This window comes from Pan paniscus, chromosome 5 (genome assembly GCF_029289425.2).
Source record: "Pan paniscus chromosome 5, NHGRI_mPanPan1-v2.0_pri, whole genome shotgun sequence".
In the NCBI taxonomy this organism is placed as follows: Eukaryota; Metazoa; Chordata; class Mammalia; order Primates; family Hominidae; genus Pan; species Pan paniscus.
In genome coordinates, this window is record NC_073254.2 from 71,596,141 (window position 1) to 71,620,419 (window position 24,279).

Here is a 24,279-nt window from a genome sequence, read left to right on the forward strand (position 1 = left end):
ACTCCATACTAAAGTACAAAAATGGAAATTTAAATCATGCCTCTGGCCAGCAGCTGTTTAGATTTCAGTAGATCACTAGTTTTATAGACTTTGGGTTTCATTCTGTGAATGGACAGTTTAGAGATTCTCCCAGGTCAGAATAAGCTCCATGATTTTGTAATTTTAACGTGCATGTTTTTGACTCCTTATTCCATTGGTTATTATAAAGTAATTTGTGTATTTCTGTAGCATCCTAATCTGTTATAAAATGGTCTTTAAATTTAGAAATAAGCTAGTTTGGGGGCTTTTACTTTATGATGTAATATCAATTAAATTAGACTATGGTATTCTAATTGTATGTTTTAAATGCTTATTGCATATATACATATATATATACACACACATACACATATGCAAACACAGACAATATTATTTATATCCTGGCAGAAACACTATTCAATTTTAAGGAAGTTCCCCACCCCCCTAGAACTATAAGTATGTTGTTTGATTTTTTTATGTGTCAAATCTGTTTGACAGAGGGATCATTTGCAAACTGTCTTACTTTCCCTCAGGTTTCCTAAGTGAGGCTAGCTTCTTTTCCCAGGCAGTCTTAATGGCTACATAGATAATAAAGTTTTTGTGATGAGCCCAGAATCTTGTATAGTTACTGTGACAACTAAGTTTTTTCTCAAGGGTAGTTTCAGCCTCCACCCATGTAAATGGTCATTCATTTTATTAAATACTTTACATTGAAGATTTTTTTTGAAATTTTGAAATTTTAAATTTTTTGTTTAACCAGTTGGAAAGAATAAATTTGTCTAGATTTCATTCTTCTTTAAGGAAGAAAATGACTCACATAGCAAGCTCATTGCTTGCTATCCAGCCATAATCTTGTTTTTCTTACTTTGATTCCCTTTATGGATTACTTATTTTTTAAAAGTAGATGACAAAACAACAACAACAACAAAAAACCACCCAGAAAGGAAGATATTGAAACTGAAATAGAAATAATTTTTGAAGAATTCTAGTGAATGATAATTCTGGTTAAAAATAGACACTATAGAAAATGTCTTTCAACTATTGTAGGCCTTTGTGAATTGTTGGTGTCTTCATTATTAAAGTAAGTTATCTTACTTTTGTGCTGGAGAGGTTTCAAAGAAAAAAAAAGGAATATTCATTAAAATCTTCACTGGAGCCAGACCTGGTGGCTCATGCCTGTAATCCCAGCACTTTGGGAGGACAAGGCGGACAGATCACCTGAGGTCAGTGGTTTGAGACAAGCTTGGCCAACATGGTGAAACCCCATCTGTACTAAAAAGTTTTTGAAAGTTGCTTTGTGATAGAGAAAAAGGGTGGCTAATTTTAGGATGATTTCAGTAAGTGTTTTTTGAGCATTGACTATGCATGTTCATAGAGTTCAAATTCTATTGTAAGAAATGCCAGAGAACTTGAAAAAAAAAAGTTTAATTTTAATTATTGGAAATTGTTAAAATAAGTATGCTAGTAGTTGGTATGTAGTAATATTTAATCTCAATTATATTACTTTAATTGAAGGGTTTTTATTGTAATTGATTCTTGCAAGGAACTTTGATAAATGGTCTAATTTAATACATAAGATGTCTTAGGATATATCTATCAAGGGCTATTGCTTTCTTTGGATAGGCTAACTTTGATTTTACTATTGTTTGTTTCTTATTGCATGTTATTCAGTATAGTGATCCTGTAGGATACACTTTGAAAGAGTATTTGGTGATTTATGAAGTTGGGATACTGCATACTCTATGTATGAAAAATAGGGGTGCACATTAGCACTTTAGGGCTTTAGTAGTCCTACATGAAAGTAACCTTTTAAATTTTGTGTTAAAACCAGTGTTTCTATACTTAATTTGATTACAGAGAATTTTAAAAAATGTATATAATGCATATTAACATTCATGAGAAGTAGTATTCTATGGCTGTAATTTGAACAATGTTATGTAGATTTTCTTCAGATTAAAATCTTGATCCACTTTTTCGCCTCATTTATCCCTCCTGATAGAAAACCCTGTTACATTGATAACTAGGCCATACATTATTATGGTTTATATCTTACAAATCCAGTGTTTCTGACTCTGATTCCTTTTGAAGTACATGTAAATCTTTTTGAGAGGCAGTATGATTATACTCGTTAGGGCATGAATTCTAGAATCAGATTGCCAGAGTTTGAATTCTGACATTATTATATATCCTTGGGCAATTTATTTGACCTCTCTGTACCTCAGGTTTTTCATCATAAAAGGGGAACAATAATACCTAAAATCTAAAGTCTTTTTAAAACTGCCTCACACATGGTTAGTGGCCAAAAAGTATTAATTTTAATACACATGATTGGAAAATACACAAATAGTTTTATGGATAATATAACTAGAAAGATTTAGGCTTTTAGCAATACAGAGCATCTAGTTCAGCATTGTCATTGGCCTGCTGCCTGCTACAAACAAAGATTTATTGGAACACTGCTACACTCACTTGTTTACATATTGTCTGTGGCTGCTGTCCTGCTACAATGGCAGAGTTGAGTAGTGGCAGTAAAGACTCTATGGCCTGCAAAGCCATAATGAAATATTAACCAGCCTTTGTGGAAAAGTTTGTCAACCCTTGGTCCAGATGGCAACAAATGCTTTACACTGGCACATATTAAGTGCTAATGAGTTATGTTATTAATATTACTCAGTGAACAAATACTAACTAGGCTCCTTCTGTATGTTTCAGATTAAATATGGAAAATTTGAAACAATACATAAAACTTTAAAAATGAAAATAATCCTTTACATAGAAATTCCTAGAGGTAGCCTTAATAACTTTTAATACATCTATTTTCAGACTTTTTTTTCCTCTGCAGATATAGTTGCACATGGATTTGAAATTATTCTTTGTTTATATTTTGCCTCATTTGTTTAATACAGTTTGGCGACCTACTTGATATCCAAAGTATATTCCCACACCTTTGAAAAATTTGGTTAATGTTTTTAATGACGTCCATCAAATGTACATACCATAATTTACTTAAACCATACCCTGTTGTTAGGGGTGAAGGTTGTAGTAAATTTTGTGCAATAACACTGGTATACACATCTTAGAGCGTGCATTTTTATTTTGATGTATTTCTTTGTCATACATTTCTAGATGTGGAGTTCTGGGGATAAAAAGTAATCAGTATTTTCTGATCACTAATGTGTCAAAATCCTTTTCTCAAGGAAAACAGGGTAGTAATCTTAATTGAGTTTTTTCTTAATGTCTTCAGGAAAAAATTGATTTTCAGCATGCTCATGGGTTACAAGAATTGGAATTTATTCGAGGACATTCTGATACAGAAGCAGCAAGACTGTGTGTGGACCAGTGGCTAAAAATGCCAGGTATTCTTTAGAAATTACACTAAGGTTACCTAGCGTCCCCAAAGCCTTAAGGCAGAAAGTACGTCTGTTTTATGCTATTGCTAATAAGCATATAAGATATTAAATTTTGTTTCAGTGATACTAATATCACCTCATAATGGCCTACTTTATAGTGGCCTGCTTTGCCCATTGTCTTTCTTCTTTGGCACAAGTATATTTGAGTATAAGCAATATAGGTCGTACCTGAGCTCATTAGATATTACTCATTTATTCATTTATATATTTAATAGTTATTGCATGAAGTAGCACATATGTCCATGGGAGGTGTGTAACAGATTATTTGAGGTCAGAAAAAGCTTCTCTCAGGAAATGGAATTTAAACTGAGATCTAGAGGATTCATGTTTACTTATTTATTCATCAGTGCAGCCTATGTAGATATTTAATAAGGAAGCATCCTCATAGACTTGTCAAAACATTGGGTAGCTTCTTCGTTACTAACTCTTTGCAGATCTGAGATTCCTTGAAGAGTTGCCGTGGAACATTTCTTACTCCACCGGATAATTTGGTGGAATTTTTAAGAGCCAGTAGGAGAGTCCCACCATGACAACTTTCCTGTCTTGTCTTGAAGAATATCTACTGAGCCTTTAAAGAGTTAGGATATCCACAGAAACTGTAGCTGTGGATTTAATCCAACAAAGTTTAATTACAAAAGTTCATGGAAATATCTATGCATGCAATGCTTAACTTTGTTGAACCTAGGTATCTTGGATTCTAAAGTTAGTTTTCAAGGGCTTTGCTTTGAATGGAATCAAATTGCCACTTATAAAAGAATTCTAATAATTTACATGTATTGGTATTTAGCAGTTCATTCCATTTGATACCTGACATAATCGATGTTTTAGACACTTGGCACCCCCTGAAACTATATTTTCTCCTTATCAACCTGCCTGTGCCTCGCAAACTCCCCTCCTGCCCCCAAAAACCTTTTTTCTTTGTTTTCTTCTTACTTGCCTGTGGGGTTTATACATGGCCAACAAATAATACAGTACTAGGGATTGCTGAGTGAATATGGTTATTGTATATCATGTCCAATTATGTGATAAGCTTATCTAGATTTATTCTATATAAGTTTGGTTGCTCAGCCATCTGTGATCTCAATACTTTATTCATTTCACTAATACAGTATTTATTATGTTGGATTGATCCGTTTATATGTCTGTCTCTTCCACCCAGCTATGTGCTTCTTGGGCACAAAGACCAAATCTTACTAATACTTTTTAGCGTCGGTTCCTTAAAAGAATGCTCAACATAGAGATACTCAATAAATGTTGGTTGAATTTTTATAGAGGTAGGCTATAAATATTTGCATAATGAACACAGAAAGGAAGCCTAGAACTTGGGCTCCAAATCTGACTGTTATTAAACAAAAAAATTATATGGCACTCCAGATCTACTTTGGCAAAAGACACATAGAAAATATGGTAAATGGTTTTGCCTCTTGGGGTGTTTTTTGAAAGCTTTTAGTTTTAAAAATCCCTCTTCATGTACATTCTTCTCAGTGGAAGAAGTTAATGACTAGCTCAGTGGTGTCATCTTTGCTGCGTCAGAATATTCTGGGACCTTTTAAACAGATGCCTACACCTCATTATCTCCAGAGATTCTTCTAGGGCATCTGTACTTTTGGGAAAGATCCCTAGGTGGATAGGAAAATGGACTAGAACTAGAAGACTTTATCATCTCTAGATCTCTTCTAAAAATTATCTCATGAGTCTGACACTTTCAAGTCCTATACAGAATGGTAGTTGGGCCAGTAATATGCCCTTCAAGCTTAATATCTGGCCTCCAGGTTGTCAGAATATCATAATGCATTGTAAATTGAATCTTGAGCATCTGTTTATGTATTTCCCTGAGCAGGTCAAGTGGGATCAAATGAGTTATTTAGCTGTGTCTTTATGGTACTTTCAAGATTAGTGTTTTCTCTGCCTTTCAGTACTGGCTTTTTGATGGCTGATAAGCTTAAGCCTGGAGTTAAGGTCTGTAGTTATGATCTTTTTTGTGTGATGGGCTCAGCTTTTTGCTTGGTCTCTGAGGCAATGTAAAAATAAAGTTTGGAATCTATTGCTTGAACAGCTGTGTAGTATTGGGCTATATTTGGTATGGTGCTATTCCATAAATGGGCTTTAGAGAGTGCAGAGATCCTTTAAGAGCATATAGCTGGGGAAAAGAGAGGAATCACAGTTCTCTTTAATTATAGAGAGTGAGATTCTACTTCTCAGTAGCATCAAAGGACTCATTCAATCTATTTCAAAATACAGTACTCAGCTGTTATAATTCAATTCTTTCATTAGAAGTATTTTAAGTACCTTATTTATAATTATTCTAATGTTGGACAATCCATTCTTTATGGGTTTTTAGAGTTGGCCAGTTTGCATAAATTTGAATACTTAGTATTATAATTTTTAAAAATGCTGTCTGTATTATTTAAGACAAAAGCTGTTTAAATCTCTGTATTTTGCCTTTCCATGGGGAAGCCTCCCCACCCCTCCACCCAGAAATTGGCTTCTCCAACTTTATTTTTATCCAGAGCCACTATTTATAGCTAAATAAAGGTCCTAATAGGAAACATCTGGAATGTGGGTGGACAATTATAAAAGTTTTCATAATTCTTACTACATTAAGAATGTTAAAGTATATTGCCATTTTAATGCCTTGTTAAGACTAAAATATGATTAATTCCATGCTGTCCATTATTTGTTGTCAGAACATATTTATAAACATTTTGACAGTTTGATAGAGGTATTCCCCCAATAAAGACTAAAAGAGAGGAAAAGCAATTAAAACCTTAATCATATATAACCATTTTGGGATTTAAAAATCATATTGTCTTAAGGGAATAATTCTATTTAAATGCTTAGGGGCTTTGTAGAAAATTCAATAAAGATAAATATTTAGCTTTTTGTTGTATGAAATATTCAAAGCATTTGAGTGAAATTAGTCCACAAGAGATAGTAATAAAACAGAGAGTAATCAAACTGTCTGTGAATCAGAATACTTGTGGTTGTTTTGCAATTGTTTTTTATACAACTTAACTGTTTAAATTTTTCTTCGTATATCATGTGTTGGGAGTTGCCCCGAGGACATTTGGTTGGGGGATTCATCTACAAGTTGTGTGACCTTAAGATCAAAATTATAAAGAAAGAAAGGGATGAAGAATGGACCAGGATAAAGGAGGATTAATTAAGAGAAAAAAATGGTGGACAAACTGTTTCCTAATTGGCTTTTTAAAGGGAAAAAGAGAAGGGACAAAATAGGATAAGTAGAAAGGGGAGAGGTATCAACAATAAGTAAATCTCTGCTTTGTGTTCTGTAAATGTGTTATCCCTTACACTTGTATTACTTGATGTGTCTAGACTGGAACTGATTGATCAGTGGCTTGATTCCTCAGAAAATAACACACTTATCCTCCTTGCTTCCCTGCTTTCTTCACTCCATCCTCTCTACCCCAGTTACATTGTGTAATACAATTTTCATAGAGCTCAGACCCTCTATAATATAGCTAAATTTATAACACAGTTGAAATAGTTAAAAGAGAAAATAAGAATTAGAGGAAAAGATCTGGCTGGGCACAGTGTCTCATGCCTGTAATCCCAGCACTTTGGGAGGCCAAGGTGGGAGGATCACTTCAGGCCAGGAGTTTGAGACCAGCCTGGGCAACATTGAGAGACCCTGTCTCTACAAAAAATAAAAATATTAGCTGGGCATGGTGGCATGTGCCTATAGGCCCACCTGCTCAAAATGAAGGGAGTAGGGGCGTAACCTTCTAATGCATTTGGTCTTTAACATTTTTTAGCTGTTGAGCTTAAAGAAAAGGATTTTTTTTCCCTAAAGGGAAAAAAGCTACTTGGAGCTGGGCATGGTGGCGTGCTCCTGTAGTTTGAGCGACAGCAGGAGAATTGATTGAGCCTGGGAAATACAGCAAGATGCCCATCTCAAAAAAAAAGAGAATGCTACTTGGTGATATTAAGGGCTTTTTTTTGGTCATAACTTATTTACTTTTAGGTTATTATATCTTTTATAAGAGAGGTTTTAAACAATTATAATATAGCATCATCCAGTTGATGCTATATCATAATTTTCATTGTTTTGTCCTAATTTTGATCACTAGCCCAAAGGATAAGTATCTGAAATAATAACCTAAGAATTCATATTCTGATGATGCAGGACTCAAAACAGGCACAATTAATTGTGGAACAAAAAGTTCACTCCGAAGAGGAGGCCACACGTGGGTGTCTGGGAAACCAATTTTATGTCCTATAATGCACTGTAACAAGGAGTTTGACAATGGGCACCTTCTCTTAGGACATTTGAAAAGGTAAGTAGGATATTCATAATAGTGAATGCTGAGGATCTAGTGAGCTACCAAGTGATTTCATAAAATGAAAGCGTAATGCTCCTTTGCCATTATGATTATATAGCTTTATATTCCAAACTCAAATTATTTTGTGCCATTATGATATAATTTTTTCATAATTGATGAAGTCAGATTTCTCTAGTGGGTGTAGCTTTCAGCTTTATGGGTATAGCTTTTAAATATTTATTTTTCCCTGATACAGCTTATAAAGTTCTAAACAGACTTTCTCCATCAAAATCCAGATAGGTTAGTTTTAGAGAAATCCAGCCCATAAATGTAAATTTCAAGAGACAAGGAGCGTGTAAAGACATTTGGTCTAGCCTGAAGAAAGGTAATAGGCATTACAAAATAAATGTTAAAAGCAAACTGATGTAAGCAAAATTAATAATAAAAATTCTATTTATTGAAACCCATTTTATCAATTTACTGAGTTTGGTGGTTTTTTGTTTGTTTGTTTTGTTTTTTTTGAGACAGGGTCTCACTCTGTCGCCCAGGATGGAGTGCAGTGCAGCTTCCACCTCCCGGGCTCAAGGGATCCTCCCATCCTCCCATCTCAGCCTCCTGAGTGGCTGGGACTACAGGTTGTGCGCCACCACACCCAGCTAATTTTTGTATTTTTTGCAGAGACGTGGCTCTGCCATGTTGCCCAAGCTGGTCTTGAACTCCTGAGCTCAAGCATTCTGCCCACCTCAGCCTACCAAAGTGCTGGGATTACAGGCGTGAGCCACCGCGCTCGGCCAGTTTACTGAATTTTTGAATAGTGGAGCTTGAGAAAGGTATCAAGGGAAGGTTGTATTAAACATTTGACTCCCCATAGCCTCCCTTTCTAATAGTTGAAGAATGGGAAATTGAGAGTTTGGGGCTCTAAGCCATTGTCTTTTCCATATGTCTCACCCTACTTATGCCTTACCTTATCAAGAGAAGCTTCTAGAGGGAGTTGTAGCATTCTATAAAAAACCAGGTAAAGTCAAAGCTGGACCTGGGGTCAGGGAGGGAACAAAATTTGATAGCATACTATATCTTAGCTAAAGTGCTCCAGGCAGTTTAAAATAATGCAGATTTATTAAATGGTAAAAATGAACATTAAAAGCCATTATGGGAAACAAGTGTACTAGAAATCTTAGCATGAGATTATTATTGCAGTGATGTATTTAAAGTTAGTTGTGAGTCTTATGGTAACCAAGGCAAGAAGTAAAAGATGCTGGACTTACAATTTTCAAACGAGAAGTTTACCAGTTTGGTAAGAAATGTCTAAATCTATTTTACCGGATATTTAGTACGTATGAAATCTTGCACTAACTGTTGGTCACTATCTGAGGGAATTGCTGAGCATATGGGAACCACTTGATATTTACTGTATATGAAGAACATTACTTAATATTTCAGTAGAAAAGTGCAAAGTTCTGAATGTGTGTGTATGTGTTTAGCTTCACAAATGAAGCGACATAGTTGTTTCCCTAGAATGTAGATTTATCTAATATTACCTCTTACCTCTTTTGCTGAGTAGGTTCGATCACTCTCCATGTGATCCAACAATTACACTACATGGACCTTTCTTCAGCTCCTTTGCTTGTGTAGTATGTTATAAAAAATTTGTTACTCAACAACAATATAGAGATCACCTTTTTGATAAGGTAAGAGCATGTCCTAAATTAAAAGTATTATTTTTCTAGATAGCCATGGACTTAAGTGGAGGTTTTTTCCTGCTGTTCTTAAGCTTGCAATTACCAGTGATACATATAAGTATCAAAACTGTAATTGTCAATTGAAAATAAAATGATTTGGGCCATTTAGTTATTATAGGCAGGTAAACTTGATACCTTACAGTCAGCAGTCCTAGAGATTATCATCAAAATCCTTTCATGGAGTTGCTCTATGAAATTAAATTACCTTGTTCAAGATGCTCTGAGTGAGTCACTTGATGAGAACCAGAACCCTGTTCTTAAGTCCACTGTCTTACACTGCTTGTTGAAATGTTGGCGCCATATAGTAAATGACAAGTTATTAATGCTAGTTTTTGAGGAATATAACTAGTATTTAAAAAGCTATGTCATATAATTCTAAGTAAGTGTTAAATCTTAAGAGACATGAGTTGATTCATGGATATGCACATCCATGTAATACATAACTCTAATGGGTTTTTACCATATTTGATAGTAGATAACTTTAATGACTTATTAACATTGCAGAAGTAATGTATGTTCATTATGAAAAATTTTAAAAATATTAACAAAAAGACAAGAAGTCATCCTTAATCTTACAGAGATAAGGACTGGGATTAAGATTTTGATATATGTGTTTTTAGTATTTCTCCATATATAGATAAATGTTTTTACATAAGATAAGATATCTAAATTGTTTTGTGATTTAAAGCAGTGTGTTGCAAACATAAAAGCTTAAATATTCATCGAATCAATGCATACATTTCTACATTTTAAATCATTGAATTGTTTTCTTCTGTATGAATATAGTATTAATTTAATAAATTTCCCATTGGATGTATTGTTTGTTTTCTGTTATTAAAAACAATGCCATATTAAATATTCTGTTAACTAAAAACCTTTGAGAATATCCATATTTGGATATTTGAGTAAATATCAAATTGGATTTACCGAATAAATATTAGATTTTGAAATAGTAAAACATTTATTTAGTTAATGTTTTCAGAATTTGCTTCTATCTAGAGCTATACCTGGAAAATAACATGGAGAATAGCTTGGATCCTGTGTAGGTTCACAGCAGAGAATTAAAGCTTGCATTCTAAGTATATCTAATTGAATTCTGCAGTCCTCCCCATCTCTGTCCTGGCACTAGAGAACATTCCCAGAACAGATGTGCATCTTGAAGCAGATTTTATTTTACACTGACTCATTAGTTTTTGGAGAGCCTGCGTCTTGTTCAACATTGACTAGGCACTGTAGTAAGGTAGTCTTGGGGATTCCTAACAAAAATAAATAGTAACATGATCATAAAGACATAGGATTTTAAGCTTGATATTGGCAAGAAGAAACTATTATAGAACAGTGACATGATGAAAATAACACATTATTCTTTTAAAGTTAGAAGGACTTCTAATTATATAGCCCAATTCCTTCCTTTTTTTTAGAGACCCTGAAGAGACTGAGTGGCATTAGAATGGCAGTATTGTTCAGAATGGATTCAAAGATGTGGACAAAGAGACCAGTTTAGATGACTTTTACAGTAATTTAGCTCTGAGATGAGAGAATTGTTTGACTTAGGTAATGGCATTCAGAATGAAGACCTTAAAGTGAAACCAAAAGACATATTGAAGAAAGAAATGATAGGGTTATCCATTTCCATGACAAATGGAAGATTTGGGGAAGGAAGGGAAAAAGGGTGAAAGAGAACTGCATTCCGTACTTTAGGGTTTGTAGTAGGTTACTGATGTTCTGCATTTTCCAGAATTAGAGTTCTTTCAGGACATGTTTCCCTATTCATATACTGAGTGTTTTCTCTACTATAATGAGTATATATGTCTGTTTTCTTTAGTAAATTTGAGTAGGTAGTTTAAAATGAATTATTTCACTTATTTTTTTCCCCAAATTTCATTAATTTGTTTTTTCTTTTTTCTCGGAATCACACATTCCATGCTGTTTTGCACTCCTTTTTGCCGTCTCTCTAGGAAGTAGATTTATGACCTTCAGCGTTCTGAAAAGCAGTATGGTAACATAGAAAGGGCAAAGGCTTTGGTATCAGACAGACCTGGGTTCCACTGTTACTATTATTTGCTTCATATTCTTAACAGGTTACTGAATCTGTGAGTTTAGTTTCTTCATCCCTAAAATGGTATCGTTATGCTTATGTACGAGATTGTTAAGAGAAAATGTAATACTCTATTTCAGGCCTGACCTGTAACCTTCAATGATTGCTTATTCCTTGACATTTGTGTCACCACAAGGACTCTAAAGAAAACTAGTATGCATGGGGGGTTGTAATTGCCTCTTTTAAATCAACAAGAAGAGGTCACTAGAAGATTGTATAAGCCTCGCTGTTTTTTTATAGGTATGAATTCTGTTTTGTAAAGAGGCAGTCCCCAATGGAAAAAAGTCAAATTATTCACAATTTGCATTGTTTTCCTTGCTTCCCTCCCCCATTTTCTTTCATCTTCAATTTCTTCCCTCTAGACTAGGCCTTCTCAAACTTAAATGTACACACATATCACTTGGAAATTTTGTTAAAATGCAGATTCTGACTCAAGATGTCTCAGGTAGAGCCTTAGATTCATATTTCTAACAAGCTTTTAGGTGATGCCATTGCTGTCATTCCTTGAGTCATACTTTGAGTAGCAAGTTTCTAGTGGCTTTTGACACCTAAACCCATCCAATGGCTATTACATCACCAGATAGCACCCTGCTTTTCTCCCTGTTGTGTGATAGTGGTGGTCGATATACTGTGAGCTCCTTTGTACCTCAGTGTCATTTGTGAGTCTGTTGAAGCTACCACTGGTTATTCTGTTTCTAGGGCTACTGTATCATCTAAGGTGACTTTTCTCCTTTGCTAACCCATCTTCCTCATCCCTAGGCAACCACTAAGCTACTTTGTGTCTCCATGGATTTATCTATTGTGGATATTTTATATAAAAGGAATCACACAATATACAGCCTTTGTGACTAGATTGTTTCACTTCCCATAATGTGTTTCAAGGCTTATTCATATCGTAGCATGTATCAGTACTTCATTTCTTTTCATTGCCAAATAATATTTCATTGTAAGGACATATGCCGCATTGTATTTAACAGTTCATCAGTTGATGGACATTTGGGTTGTTTCTACTTTTTGGCTGTTACGAACAATGCTTCTATAAACCAACATCTAAGTTTTGTGTAAAAATACGTTTTAATTCCTCTAACGAGTTAAATTGCTAGGTCATATGGTACCTTTTTAATTTTTTTGAAGAAGTGCCAAACTGCTGTCTAGTGCACTGCACCATTTTACTTTCCCGCCAGCAATGTTTGTGGGTTTCAGTTTTTAGCCATTCTAGTGGGTGTGAAGTGGTATTTTGGTTCTGCCTTTTTTTTTTTTTTTTTTTAAGACGGAGCCTCGCTGTCTTGTGCAGGCTGGAGTGCAGTGGTGCAGTTTCGGCTCACTGCAACCTCTGCCTCCCGGGTTCAAACGATTCTTCTGCCTCAGCCTCCTGGGTAGCTGGGATTACAGGCGCCTGCCACCACACCCGGCTAATTTTTTGTATTTTTAGTAGAGACGGCGTTTCACCATGTTGGCCAGGCTGGTCTTGAGCTCCTGACCTTGTGATCTGTCTGCTTCAGCCTCCCAAAGTGCTGGGATTACAGGCATGAGCCATCATGCCCAGCCCTACTTTTTTTATTGTACAAATTTGTATGGTGTCTTTTAATGTAACCAGAAATATGGTAAAAAGGAATTGAGCACTTTAACTTATCAGATATCTTATTTCCCATTCCTTTTCCCAGTTTGTAGAATGTATTTGCAGCTATGCCATATATATATATATGTGTGTGTGTATATATATATATATATAATTTTTTTTTTTTTTTTTTGAGAGAGAGGTGGTCTCAAATTCCTGGGCAAAGCAGTCCTCCCACCTCAGCCTCCTTAAGTGCTGGGATTACAGGTGTGAGCCACTGCTCCTGGCCAAGTATGCCATATTTTTGTAATAAGTATATTCTAATAAAATTTTATGTAGAATCACATTTTGGTTCTGTTGAGCAAATCATTTAAACAACTTTATGTGAGTTCATTTATAACTCACAATTAAACTAAAAATGATTTAATGAGTTTAGCGTTCTTCAAGTAGGAGAAATATGTATAAATTGGTGGTTACTAAATGCCTTTATTGCTGTTATCATTTAGAATCTTCAAATTGGAATGAAAATGTCCTCCTCGGTGTTATTTCTTCTGTGTGGCACTCATCAAATTAAAACAGGAGGGGAGTGTGGTGGGGAGGGAGTAGTGAAAGCAGCATATAATTCATAACCAAGATTGTAAAGCTGGGTTTAAATGGAAGTTTGTCTTTTCTATGGAGGGGTACAACTTGGGAGGAGGGGTAAGTTGGTTGACTTATCAGAACTTCAATTTTCTCATTTCTAAACAATGAAAATGGTACCTCATGGGATTATTATGAGGATTAAGTAGGTAAACATATTTAGAACCTCAGTGTGGTTCCTGACATGTGCTCAGTATAAATAAAAATTTTTTATCTCTCTTTTGGTTGCATCTCATAAGCACTACACAAACTATACTGATGGTTCTAGTGTTAATGATAGTAAATATGAGGCACAATACAATGTTTGAGGCTATTACTCTAAAGACCATTAACAAGAAGTTAAATTATATTTATAACAAGCACACACAAATATACATACACTTATAAATACACACTTTTTAAAATTTCCTATTTTAAGGTAGAGGAGGCTCTTAACAAGGTTTAGAAACTTAGATGCTAGAAAAGACATACTTATTTGACTGTGTCAAATTTAAAAAGTGACCATAGGCCGAGCACAGTGGCTTATGCCTGTAATCTCAGCACTTTGGGAGGCCAAGGCAAGAGAATTGCTAGAGTCCAGGAGTTAGAGACCAGCTTGGGCAACATGGAAAGACCTTGCCTTTACAAAAAATAAAAAAATTAGCCGGGTGTATTGGTGTATGCCTGTGGTCCCAGCTACTTGGGAGGCTGGGATAGGAGGATTGCTTGAGCCCAGGATGTCAAGGGTACTAGTGGGCCAGCCTGGGTGACAGAGTGAGCTCTTGTCTCAAAAATAAATAAAGAAGACTATAAACAAAATAGATATTTGAAAAAATATTGCAAAATGGAAAATGAGGCAGAGAATTAATTTCAGTAACAAAGGACTGATACAAATTGACCAGAAGGAGAAAAAACAAAACAATTGAGAAATAAAGCTAAATAATATGAATAAAAAATTCATATAAGAACACATCTGGGTAGCCAAAAAATGTATGAATAAATGCTCAAACTCACTTATAGATAGGAAATGTAAATTAAAGTAGCAATGAAGGCCAGGCATGGTGGCTCATGCCTGTAATCCTAGCACTTTGGAAGGCCAAGGCGGGTGGATCACTTGAACCCAGAAGTTTGAGACCAGCCTGGGCAACGTGGGGAAACCCTGTCTCTACCAAAAATACAAAAATTTGCCTGACAAAAATGAAAAAAATCTGTAATATATATTACTGCCAGGCTCATTCAGTACTAGGGGATATGTGAATTGGTAGAGCCTTTTTGAAAACCAGTCATACAGTGTCTTTTAATATTCAAATATATATACCCATTAGCCCTGTAGGGCCACTCTTGAGAATAAGAAAAAAGCACCTACCAGTAAGGATATATATTCAAGGATGTTTACAAGATCATTATTTCTAGTGGGAAAAAAAAAACACCAAAACTTAAAAAAAGAAAAAAACTGAAAATAAATGTTGACTGAGTTGAATAGATTGACACCATGGCATAGTTTGCAACCATTAAGAAGCATTAATTAGAGATATACCAGCTGATTTTTAGGGATTTCCTTTAGGTACTATGGAATGAGAAAACTAATAGGCAGAAGAGCCTATAAAATAATATTTGATAAAACAATGACATTCCCCCTTATTTCTATGTGTCTTTGTAACTGAGTAAGCATGGATAAATTTGTGGAAGAATAATAATGCAGGGTAGAGTGAATAAAGCAAAACATTAGGAAAAGTGTATGTGGTGTGATCACATTTATGCATTTATATATTACATGTGAATGTGTATGTAAAAATGAAAACTATATAGAAAGCAAATGTTCTTCTATATTTGTTACTACAACAGATGGCCATAATTTGGTTTTGAGGAAAAAAAACTAAAAATTTGACATTTGGGACCTCGGTTATGATAAAAGTTCCATAATTCACACTCCGGGAAGAACATCTTTCATGTTAAAAATTGATACAGGATATTGCAAATAAACAACAAATAGGAAATTTTCAAAGTTTTTTTTCAAGAACTTGAGTGTTTATTTTAGTTTTCCATAATACAGCTTTGTCTTATATTTTAGGAAGCCACAGATGATGGACATAACAACAACCTTCTTCCTCAGATTATTCAGTGTTTTGCATGTCCAAATTGCTTCCTTCTTTTTAGCAGAAAGGAGGAGTGTTCAAAGCATATGTCTGGAAAGAATCATTTCCATCAGAGTTTCAAACTGGGTGGTATGTTAATACTCTCTTCTGCTGAAAATTAAACTACTTGAATCTTTGCTGATTTATCATACTTCTCAGATCATTCTTGAGATTACATATCCTCATCTTAGTTTTAGAACTATGAAAGTAAAAGATTATCTCAATTCTTACTTAAAAACAAAGATTCTTAATATTTATTTGTACGTATGAGTAAGGCTTACTAACTTTGAAGAGTGAAGAAATCCTGGGAAGCAAATATTTATTCAGGATAATGTTATGTTATATCATGATATCTTGGAAGTTTTCTGTTTCTCGGCATTTAAGACTCAAATTTTAATTGAGTATAAGTAAGGCATTCTTTGTATTTAAGGCTAGAAAGTGGCTTCCCTTAGATTTTTATTGCCAAAATAACTGTCTTCTTTTACCTACTCCAACTAATGTTGAGAAGGGCTGAGGGGAGGAAGGTTGGGTTACTCTGAACTCAAATAACTTTGCAAATTATAGTTTATTTTGTCTTTCAGATAACAAAGGAATTGCACATCCAATATCTTTCCCATCTTTTGCAAAGAAACTTTTGATCTCTCTGTGCAAAGATGTTCCCTTTCAAGTTAAGTGTGTGGCCTGCCACAAGACACTGCGTTCCCACATGGAGCTCACTGCCCATTTCAGGTTTGTATTGGTCTGGAGCTGTAAAGGAATACGGATGAGCGTTTGCCAGTGAGAAGATTCAACAAATACATTTTCTATTCCATGTTTCTCTCCTTTTAAAGTGAGAATATACAGTTGCCTGGAAATTAGCCAAATTTAACATAGTGAGAGAAGTTAGAGTTGTGGAAAACGTGGATATATTGATATTCTGCAAGTGTAAAGCAAGCTAACAGTTCTAAGTTTTGTGTATGTTTTTCTGTGTGTGTTCTGTAAGTATGAGTAGGAGAGGAAAGGGTTAAAGTAGAACCTTGGCTTTAAGTCAACCAGAATGGAAAGTATCATATACATTTGAAAGATTAAATCTCAATGAAAGGCCAAATTTATCAAGTAACCAAGAAAGAGTCCAGTATGATTTGTGATTGCCATAGTATCTGTGAGATTTATCTATATTGTTTAGTACATTGTTCCTTCTTATTGGTAAGTAGTATTGTGTGAATGTAGCACAATTTGTTGATCCATTCCCTTGTTGATAGATAGTTGGGTTGTTTACAATTTATAGCTTTTATGAATAAAGCTGCTTTGAATACTTTGCACAAGTCTTTTCATGGTCATATGTTTTCATTTCTCTTGGATGGACATTGAAGAGTGGAATTGTTGGTTCAGAAGTAGGTTTATATTTAACTTTATGAGAACCTACTAAATATCCAAAGTTGGTCGTATTAGTTTCATTCCTACAGGTAAGGTATGAAAGTTCTAGTTACTCTTCACCCTTGCTAACATTTGATATTGCCGCTCTTTTTCATTTTAGCTATTCTTGTGTCTCATTTTAGTTTATTATGTGCATTTTCTTGATAAACAATGATGTTGGGCACTTTCTTGTGTTTATGGGCTATTTGTTTATCTTTGTGAAATCTCTGTCTAAGTCTTTTGCCAGTCTTCAAAATTGGATTGTTTGCCTTCTTAATAGTGAGTTGGGGTTCTTTATATATTCTAGATACAAATATTTTGTCAGATTCGTATCTAGAATACAGGAATTTCTAGAATATACAAATATTTATGAGTATATTTTCCTAGCTGTGATTTTGCATATTCATATTTTTAATTATACCTTTTGATGAACAGAAGCTTTTCTTTGCATTAGCTGTATAATTTGTTGATTATTTTCTTCTTTTATGGTTATGCTTTCTGTGTCCTGAGAAACCCTTGCCTCTTCTTGCTTAAAGAATGTATTTTATTTCCCTGAATTCAGCTTTGATATTTTTAAATATTTATGTTTATTTCTATAATCTATTTCAAATTTTTGTTGATTTTTACAACAACCATTGTCTGGTTTCCCTGGCAATTCTCTATTGTTTGCCCATTTTCTAGTTCATTGATTTCTGCTCTTTAAACTTTGAGTTTAATTTGCTTATCTTTGTCTAGCTCTTAAAGGTAGAAGTTTAGATTGACTTTGGATCTTTGTTTTCAATATAAACATTTAAAAATATAAATTTCCCACTAAGCACTGCTTTACCTGCATGCCACAGATGTTGATAAGTTGTGTTTTCATTTTTATTCAGCTAAAAATACGTATCTCTTTTTTCCTCATTTAACCATAGAGTTACCATATGATCCAGCAATTTCTGCTTGTTGACAGCCAAGAGCAAAGTGAACTTGCTCTTGTTCACAAATACTTGTATGTTTGTTTATAGCAGCATTATTCATAATAGTAAAAAAATGGGAACATCCCAAATGTCTATCAGCTGACAAATGGATTTTTTTAACTGAACATATCCATACAAGGGAATATTATTTGGCCATGAAAAGGATTGAAATCCTGATTACATGTTACAACCTCAATGAACTTTGAAAACATTATGCTAAATGAAATAAGCTAGTCACAAAAAGTCCATTTATATGATTCCATTCACATGAAATTCCAGAACAGGGAAATCTGTAGACTCAGAAAGTAGTTGCTTAGGGTTCAGTGGTTGCTTGGAGTTGGGGAGCATGGCGAAAAGGGAGGTGGGGAGGTGATAGCTAAAGGGCATGGGTTTTCTTTTTGACATAACACAATGTTCTAAAATTAACTATTGATGGTTGCACATATCTTTATGTGAAAAATAGTTGAAATTATATACCCTAAATGGATGAATTATATGGTATGTGAATTATGAATTATGTCCTTTTTTTTTTTTTTTTTTTTTTTTTTTAAAGATAGGGTCTCTGTCACCTAGGCTGGAGTGCAATGGTGCAATCTCGGCTCACTGTAACCTCCACCTCCCAAGTTCAAGTGATTCTCGTGCCTCAGCCTCCCAAGTACCTGGGACTATAGGTGTGTGCCACCATACCTGGCTGAGTTTTGTATTTTTTGTAGAGACGGGGTTTCACCATGTTGGCCAGGATGGTCTTGAACTCCTGACCTCAAGTGATCTGTCCGCCTCAGCCTCCCAAAGTGCTGGGATTACAGGCATGCGCCACCGCGCCTAGCCGTGAATTATATCTCAATAAAGCTGTTTAAAAATGTTTTGGAAAAATGTTATCTTTGCCCTTTTGATTTATTGTTTGACCTATAGGTTTATTAGAAATGTGTTGCTTGGCTGGGCGTGGTGGCTCACACCTGTAATCCTAACACTTTGGGAGGCTTAGGCAGGTGGATTGCCTGAGCTCAGGAGTTTGAGACCAGCCTGGCTAACATGGCGAAACCCCATCTCTACTAAAAATACAAAAAATTAACCGGGTGTGGTGGTGAGCGCCTGTAATCCCAGCTACTTGGTGGCTGAGGCAAGAGAATCGCTTGAACCTGGGAGGCAGAGGTTGCAGTGATCCAAGATTGTGCCACTGCACTCCAGCCTGGGCGACAGAAAGATTTTCTGTCTCCAAACACACAAAAAAGATATGTGTTGCTTAACTTCTAAAGGTTTATAGATGTTACATTTAGGTATTTAATTTATAAACATTTAGGGATTTGTATTATTTTTTGTTTCCAATTTAATTCCACAATAATTAGAGAACATATTTTGTACAGTTTTTTTCTTTTGAAATATATTAAATGTATAAAATGGTAGCAGGTCTGTTCTCTCTGGAGTTTAGTAGTGAAGACACAGTTGTTCTATTTTTTAATTTTCCTAGGGAAGTTGATATATTTTGAGTTAATTTGTGGAATAGTATGTGGTTTTATTGAGCCTAGTTCTTCAGTGCAAAAGCAACTAGGGGCATGACATTTGTCTGACATAAAATTAATCAGTTCTTTATTTTTATTTCTTATAGATTCAGGGGGTACGAGTGCAGTTTTGTTACATGGGTATATTGTGAAGCTCAGATATCTGGGCTTTTAATGTCACTATCATCCAAATAGTGAACATTGTACCCAATAGGTTATTTTCCAACCCTCACCCATTTCCCAACCTCCCACCTTTTGGAGTTTTCAATGTCTGTTTATTATTCCACTCTATATGTCCACGTGTACCCATTGTTTAACTCCCACTTAGAAATGAAAATTTGCAGTATTTGACATTCTGAGTTATTTCACTTAGGATAATGGCCTCCAGTTCCATACATGTTGCTTCAAAAGGCATGATTTCATTCTTTTTTATGACTCAGTAGTATTCCATGGTATATATACCATATTTTCTTTATTCAGTAATCCATTGATGGACACTTAGGTTGATTCCATTCATTATTGCTATTGTCAATAGTGCTGCGGTAAATGTACAAGTGTAGGTGTCTTTTTGATATAATGCTTACTTTTTCTTAAGGTAGATACCAGTAGTGGGACTGCTGGATCAAAGGGCGGTTCTATTTTTAGTTTTTTAAGAAAGCTCCATATTGTTTTCCATAGAGGTTGTACTAATTTACATTTCCATCAACAGTGTATAAGTGTTCCCTTTTCTCTGTATCCTTGCCAACATCAGTTGTTTTTTGACTTTTTAATAACAGCCATTTTGACTGGTGTAAGATGGTAGGTATCGCATTGTTTTAATTTGAAGTTCTCTGATGATTAGTAATGTTGAGTATTTATGGGCCAGTTGTATGTCTTCTTTTGAAAAATGTCTGTTCATGTCCTTTGCCCACTTCTTAATGGGATTATTTGTGGATTTTTTTCTTGTTAAGTTCCTAGTAGATTCTGAATATTAGTCCTTTGTCAGATGCATAGTTTGCAGATATTTTCTCCCATTCTGTAAGTTGTCTGTTTATTCTCTTGATTATTTCTTTTGCTATGCTTAAGCTTTTAAGTCCCATTTGTCTATTTTAGGGCTTTGTTGCATTTGCTTTTGAGGACTTAGTCATAAATTTTTTGCCTAGGCCATTGTCCGGAAGGGGTTTTCCTAGGTTTTCTTCTAGAATTTTTATAGTTTCAGGTCTTAGCCTTTAATCCGTCTTGAGTTATTTTTTGTATATGATGAAAGATATGGGTTCAGTTTTATTCTTCTGCATATGGCTGTCAAGTTTTATCAGCACCATTTTATTAAATAGGGTGTCCTTTCCCCAGTGTATATTTTTGTCAATTTCATCAAAGATCAGTAGTTTGTAGGTATGTGGCTTTATTGCTGGGTTCTCTATTCTGTTCCATTGATCTGTGTGTCTGTTTTTATACCAGTACATGTTGTTTTGGTTACCATAGCCTTATAGTATCAACATTAATCAGTTATTAAAGAATAGGAACTGGGTTGTCTAGAATCTTAACCATAGTGTTCTTACATACAGTTTAATTACCATGGAGAGTCTAATAATTTGCCTGTTCAATAAGGTCCTCTGTCAGTGCTTTTGATACAGATTTTAGTTTTCTAAAATTTGCCTGAATTTTAAAAATTTTGAATCTAGTTTTAGCCTTTTGTATTTTAACTAGAAATAGATAAAGTGCAGATAATACTCAAGTATTTTGAGATGATAGAACATCATTATGTCATTTGCATCTTTATTGAAAAGTATCTTTTAGTGCTTATTTATACGTTGGTTATTTTATAATTCCTGCAATAAAATGCAGCAATGGTATATTTAGAAAATAACTTCTGAAAGAGTTTCTGTTTCTTTTTATCTAATTTAGAGTTCGTTGTCGAAATGCTGGACCTGTAGCTGTAGCTGAGAAGAGCATTACCCAGGTTGCAGAGAAATTCATATTAAGAGGTTATTGTCCAGATTGCAATCAAGTCTTTGTGGATGAAACCAGCACCCAAAATCATAAGCAGAATTCAGGACACAAAGTCCGAGTCATTAACTCAGTGGAAGAATCAGTCTTACTCTATTGCCACAGCAGCGAAGGGAACAAGGATCCTTCTTCTGACTTGCATTTATTGTTGGATCAATCAAAATTTTCATCACTTAAAAGAACCATGTCTATTAAAGAATCTAGCTCACTGGAGTGCATTGCCATTCCAAAAAAGAAGATGAATTTAAAAGATAAAAGCCATGAAGGTGTTGCTTGTGTCCAGAAAGAAAAATCAGTAGTTAAAACCTGGTTCTGTGAATGCAATCAGCGATTCCCAAGTGAAGATGCAGTAGAAAAGCATGTTTTCTCAGCAAACACAATGGGTTATAAATGTGTGGTCTGTGGAAAGGTATGTGATGATTCAGGGGTCATTCGTTTACACATGAGCCGGATTCACGGAGGGGCACATTTAAATAACTTTCTTTTCTGGTGTCGGACATGCAAAAAGGAGTTAACAAGGAAAGATACTATCATGGCACATGTGACTGAATTTCATAATGGACACAGATATTTTTATGAGATGGATGAGGTAGAAGGTGAAACTTTGCCATCATCCTCTACAACATTGGATAATTTGATTGCTAACAAGCCTTCATCAGCTATTACTGTTACTGATCATTCCCCGGCAAATAGTTCTCCAAGGGGTAAATGGCAATGCCGGATTTGTGAAGATATGTTTGATTCCCAGGAATATGTAAAACAGCACTGCATGTCTTTGGCAAGCCACAAGTTTCATAGATACAGCTGTGCTCACTGCAGAAAGCCTTTTCATAAGATAGAAACATTGTACCGACATTGCCAAGATGAGCATGACAATGAGATAAAGATTAAATACTTCTGTGGGCTTTGTGATCTTATCTTTAATGTGGAAGAAGCATTTTTGAGTCATTATGAGGAGCACCACAGCATAGATTATGTATTTGTGTCAGAAAAAACTGAAACTTCAATTAAAACCGAAGATGATTTTCCAGTAATAGAGACCAGTAACCAGTTAACTTGTGGTTGCCGTGAGAGTTACATCTGTAAAGTCAACAGAAAAGAAGATTATAGCAGATGTCTCCAGATCATGCTGGATAAAGGAAAACTGTGGTTTCGCTGCAGTTTATGTTCGGCAACAGCACAGAATTTAACCGACATGAACACTCATATCCATCAAGTGCACAAAGAAAAGAGTGATGAGGAGGAGCAGCAGTATGTAATCAAGTGTGGCACCTGCACCAAAGCATTTCATGATCCTGAGAGTGCACAGCAGCATTTCCATAGAAAACATTGCTTCTTACAGAAACCCAGTGTGGCTCATTTTGGATCTGAAAAATCAAACCTGTACAAGTTTACTGCCAGTGCCTCACATACAGAGAGAAAACTGAAACAGGCAATAAACTATTCAAAAAGTTTAGACATGGAGAAAGGAGTTGAGAATGACCTAAGCTATCAGAATATAGGTATGGCTTTGTAGCTCTATGCAAATTTCATATACTGATATTGAAACTTACAATGTACCCACCTTGATTCAATTTTGAAGCAAGAAACAGGGTAACTTCTTGATGATATGTTAATTATTACGGTATATACATTTTAGGGGTTTGTATTCCTACTACTACATTTATCCACTTTCTAAACTTACGAGGACAGAGTATATGTTGGCTTTAAATAATATATATTTTAGATATCATTTTATTTTACAAAAGGTGTGGAGATTTTGAAGATGAAGGAAGTTGATAGTTTTTCTGAAAGTTAGATTTCAAAGTTATCCTAGTATTAATATCATTTAGATTTTTCTTGTAATATTTGGGTTAACTAAAAAGATAAATCACGTGAATTCTTTTTGTTTCTATTTGGCCATATTCTTTAGTGTGAGACATTTTAAAGGTCATTTCAGCATTTGTATATTTTTGTTATGATTAACTTGGAAGAAAAGCTTTAACATACAATTAAAATAGCAATTAGAAGTAGAGTTAAAGTGGTAGCAGGAAACCAGGGGGAAAATTGAAATATGAATTCCTTGTTTGTACTTACTCCAGACTTTCTTTCTTCCATATGATAGGATTAAGTAAGTCTAGGCAGGTGTTATGTTTTTATTTTGTTTAGAAGTATAATTTGTTTTGTTTAGAAGTATAATTTGTTTTTGTTTAGAGTATAATTTTAAGTGTATCTTCTTTTATTTGTAAAATTTTTTTGAGATGGGATTTTACTATGTTGCCCAGGCTGGTTTTGAACTCCTGGCCTTAAGCAATCCTCCTGTTTTAGCCTCCCCAAGTGTTGGGATTACAGGTGTGAGCCACCACACTTGACTTAAGTCTATATTCTTTTAAATAAATACTAATTCTTGGTGAGTTATACAATGTAGCATATTTGGGTACAGTGAGAATATGTGAAAATTTTGGCCAGTAATGTATTTTTATGAACTATTGAATTTTTACAGTCTTGCTCTATACCATATGTAGATTTCAACATCACCTTTAGTCATGGCATGTTTTCAGTGGTAAAGAATTAAATCATGAGCTACCTAGTCAACTCTAAACAG

General features: G+C 34.7%; 1 protein-coding gene across 5 annotated transcripts in view; it reads left to right on the plus strand.

Annotated features, from left to right (window-relative positions):
* The window catches only part of ZNF451 (zinc finger protein 451), a 114,070-nt gene that overhangs the window by 69,768 nt on the left and 20,023 nt on the right, over positions 1-24,279 (plus strand). For all 5 annotated transcript variants that reach the window (XM_063604930.1, XM_063604929.1, XM_063604927.1 and 2 more), the window contains 6 exons: positions 3,263-3,374; positions 7,576-7,726; positions 9,273-9,399; positions 15,796-15,949; positions 16,441-16,588; positions 21,594-23,197. In XM_063604930.1, coding sequence (XP_063461000.1) covers positions 3,263-3,374; positions 7,576-7,726; positions 9,273-9,399; positions 15,796-15,949; positions 16,441-16,588; positions 21,594-23,197 — 2,296 coding nt within the window. The remainder of the gene's footprint in view (positions 1-3,262; positions 3,375-7,575; positions 7,727-9,272; positions 9,400-15,795; positions 15,950-16,440; positions 16,589-21,593; positions 23,198-24,279) is intronic.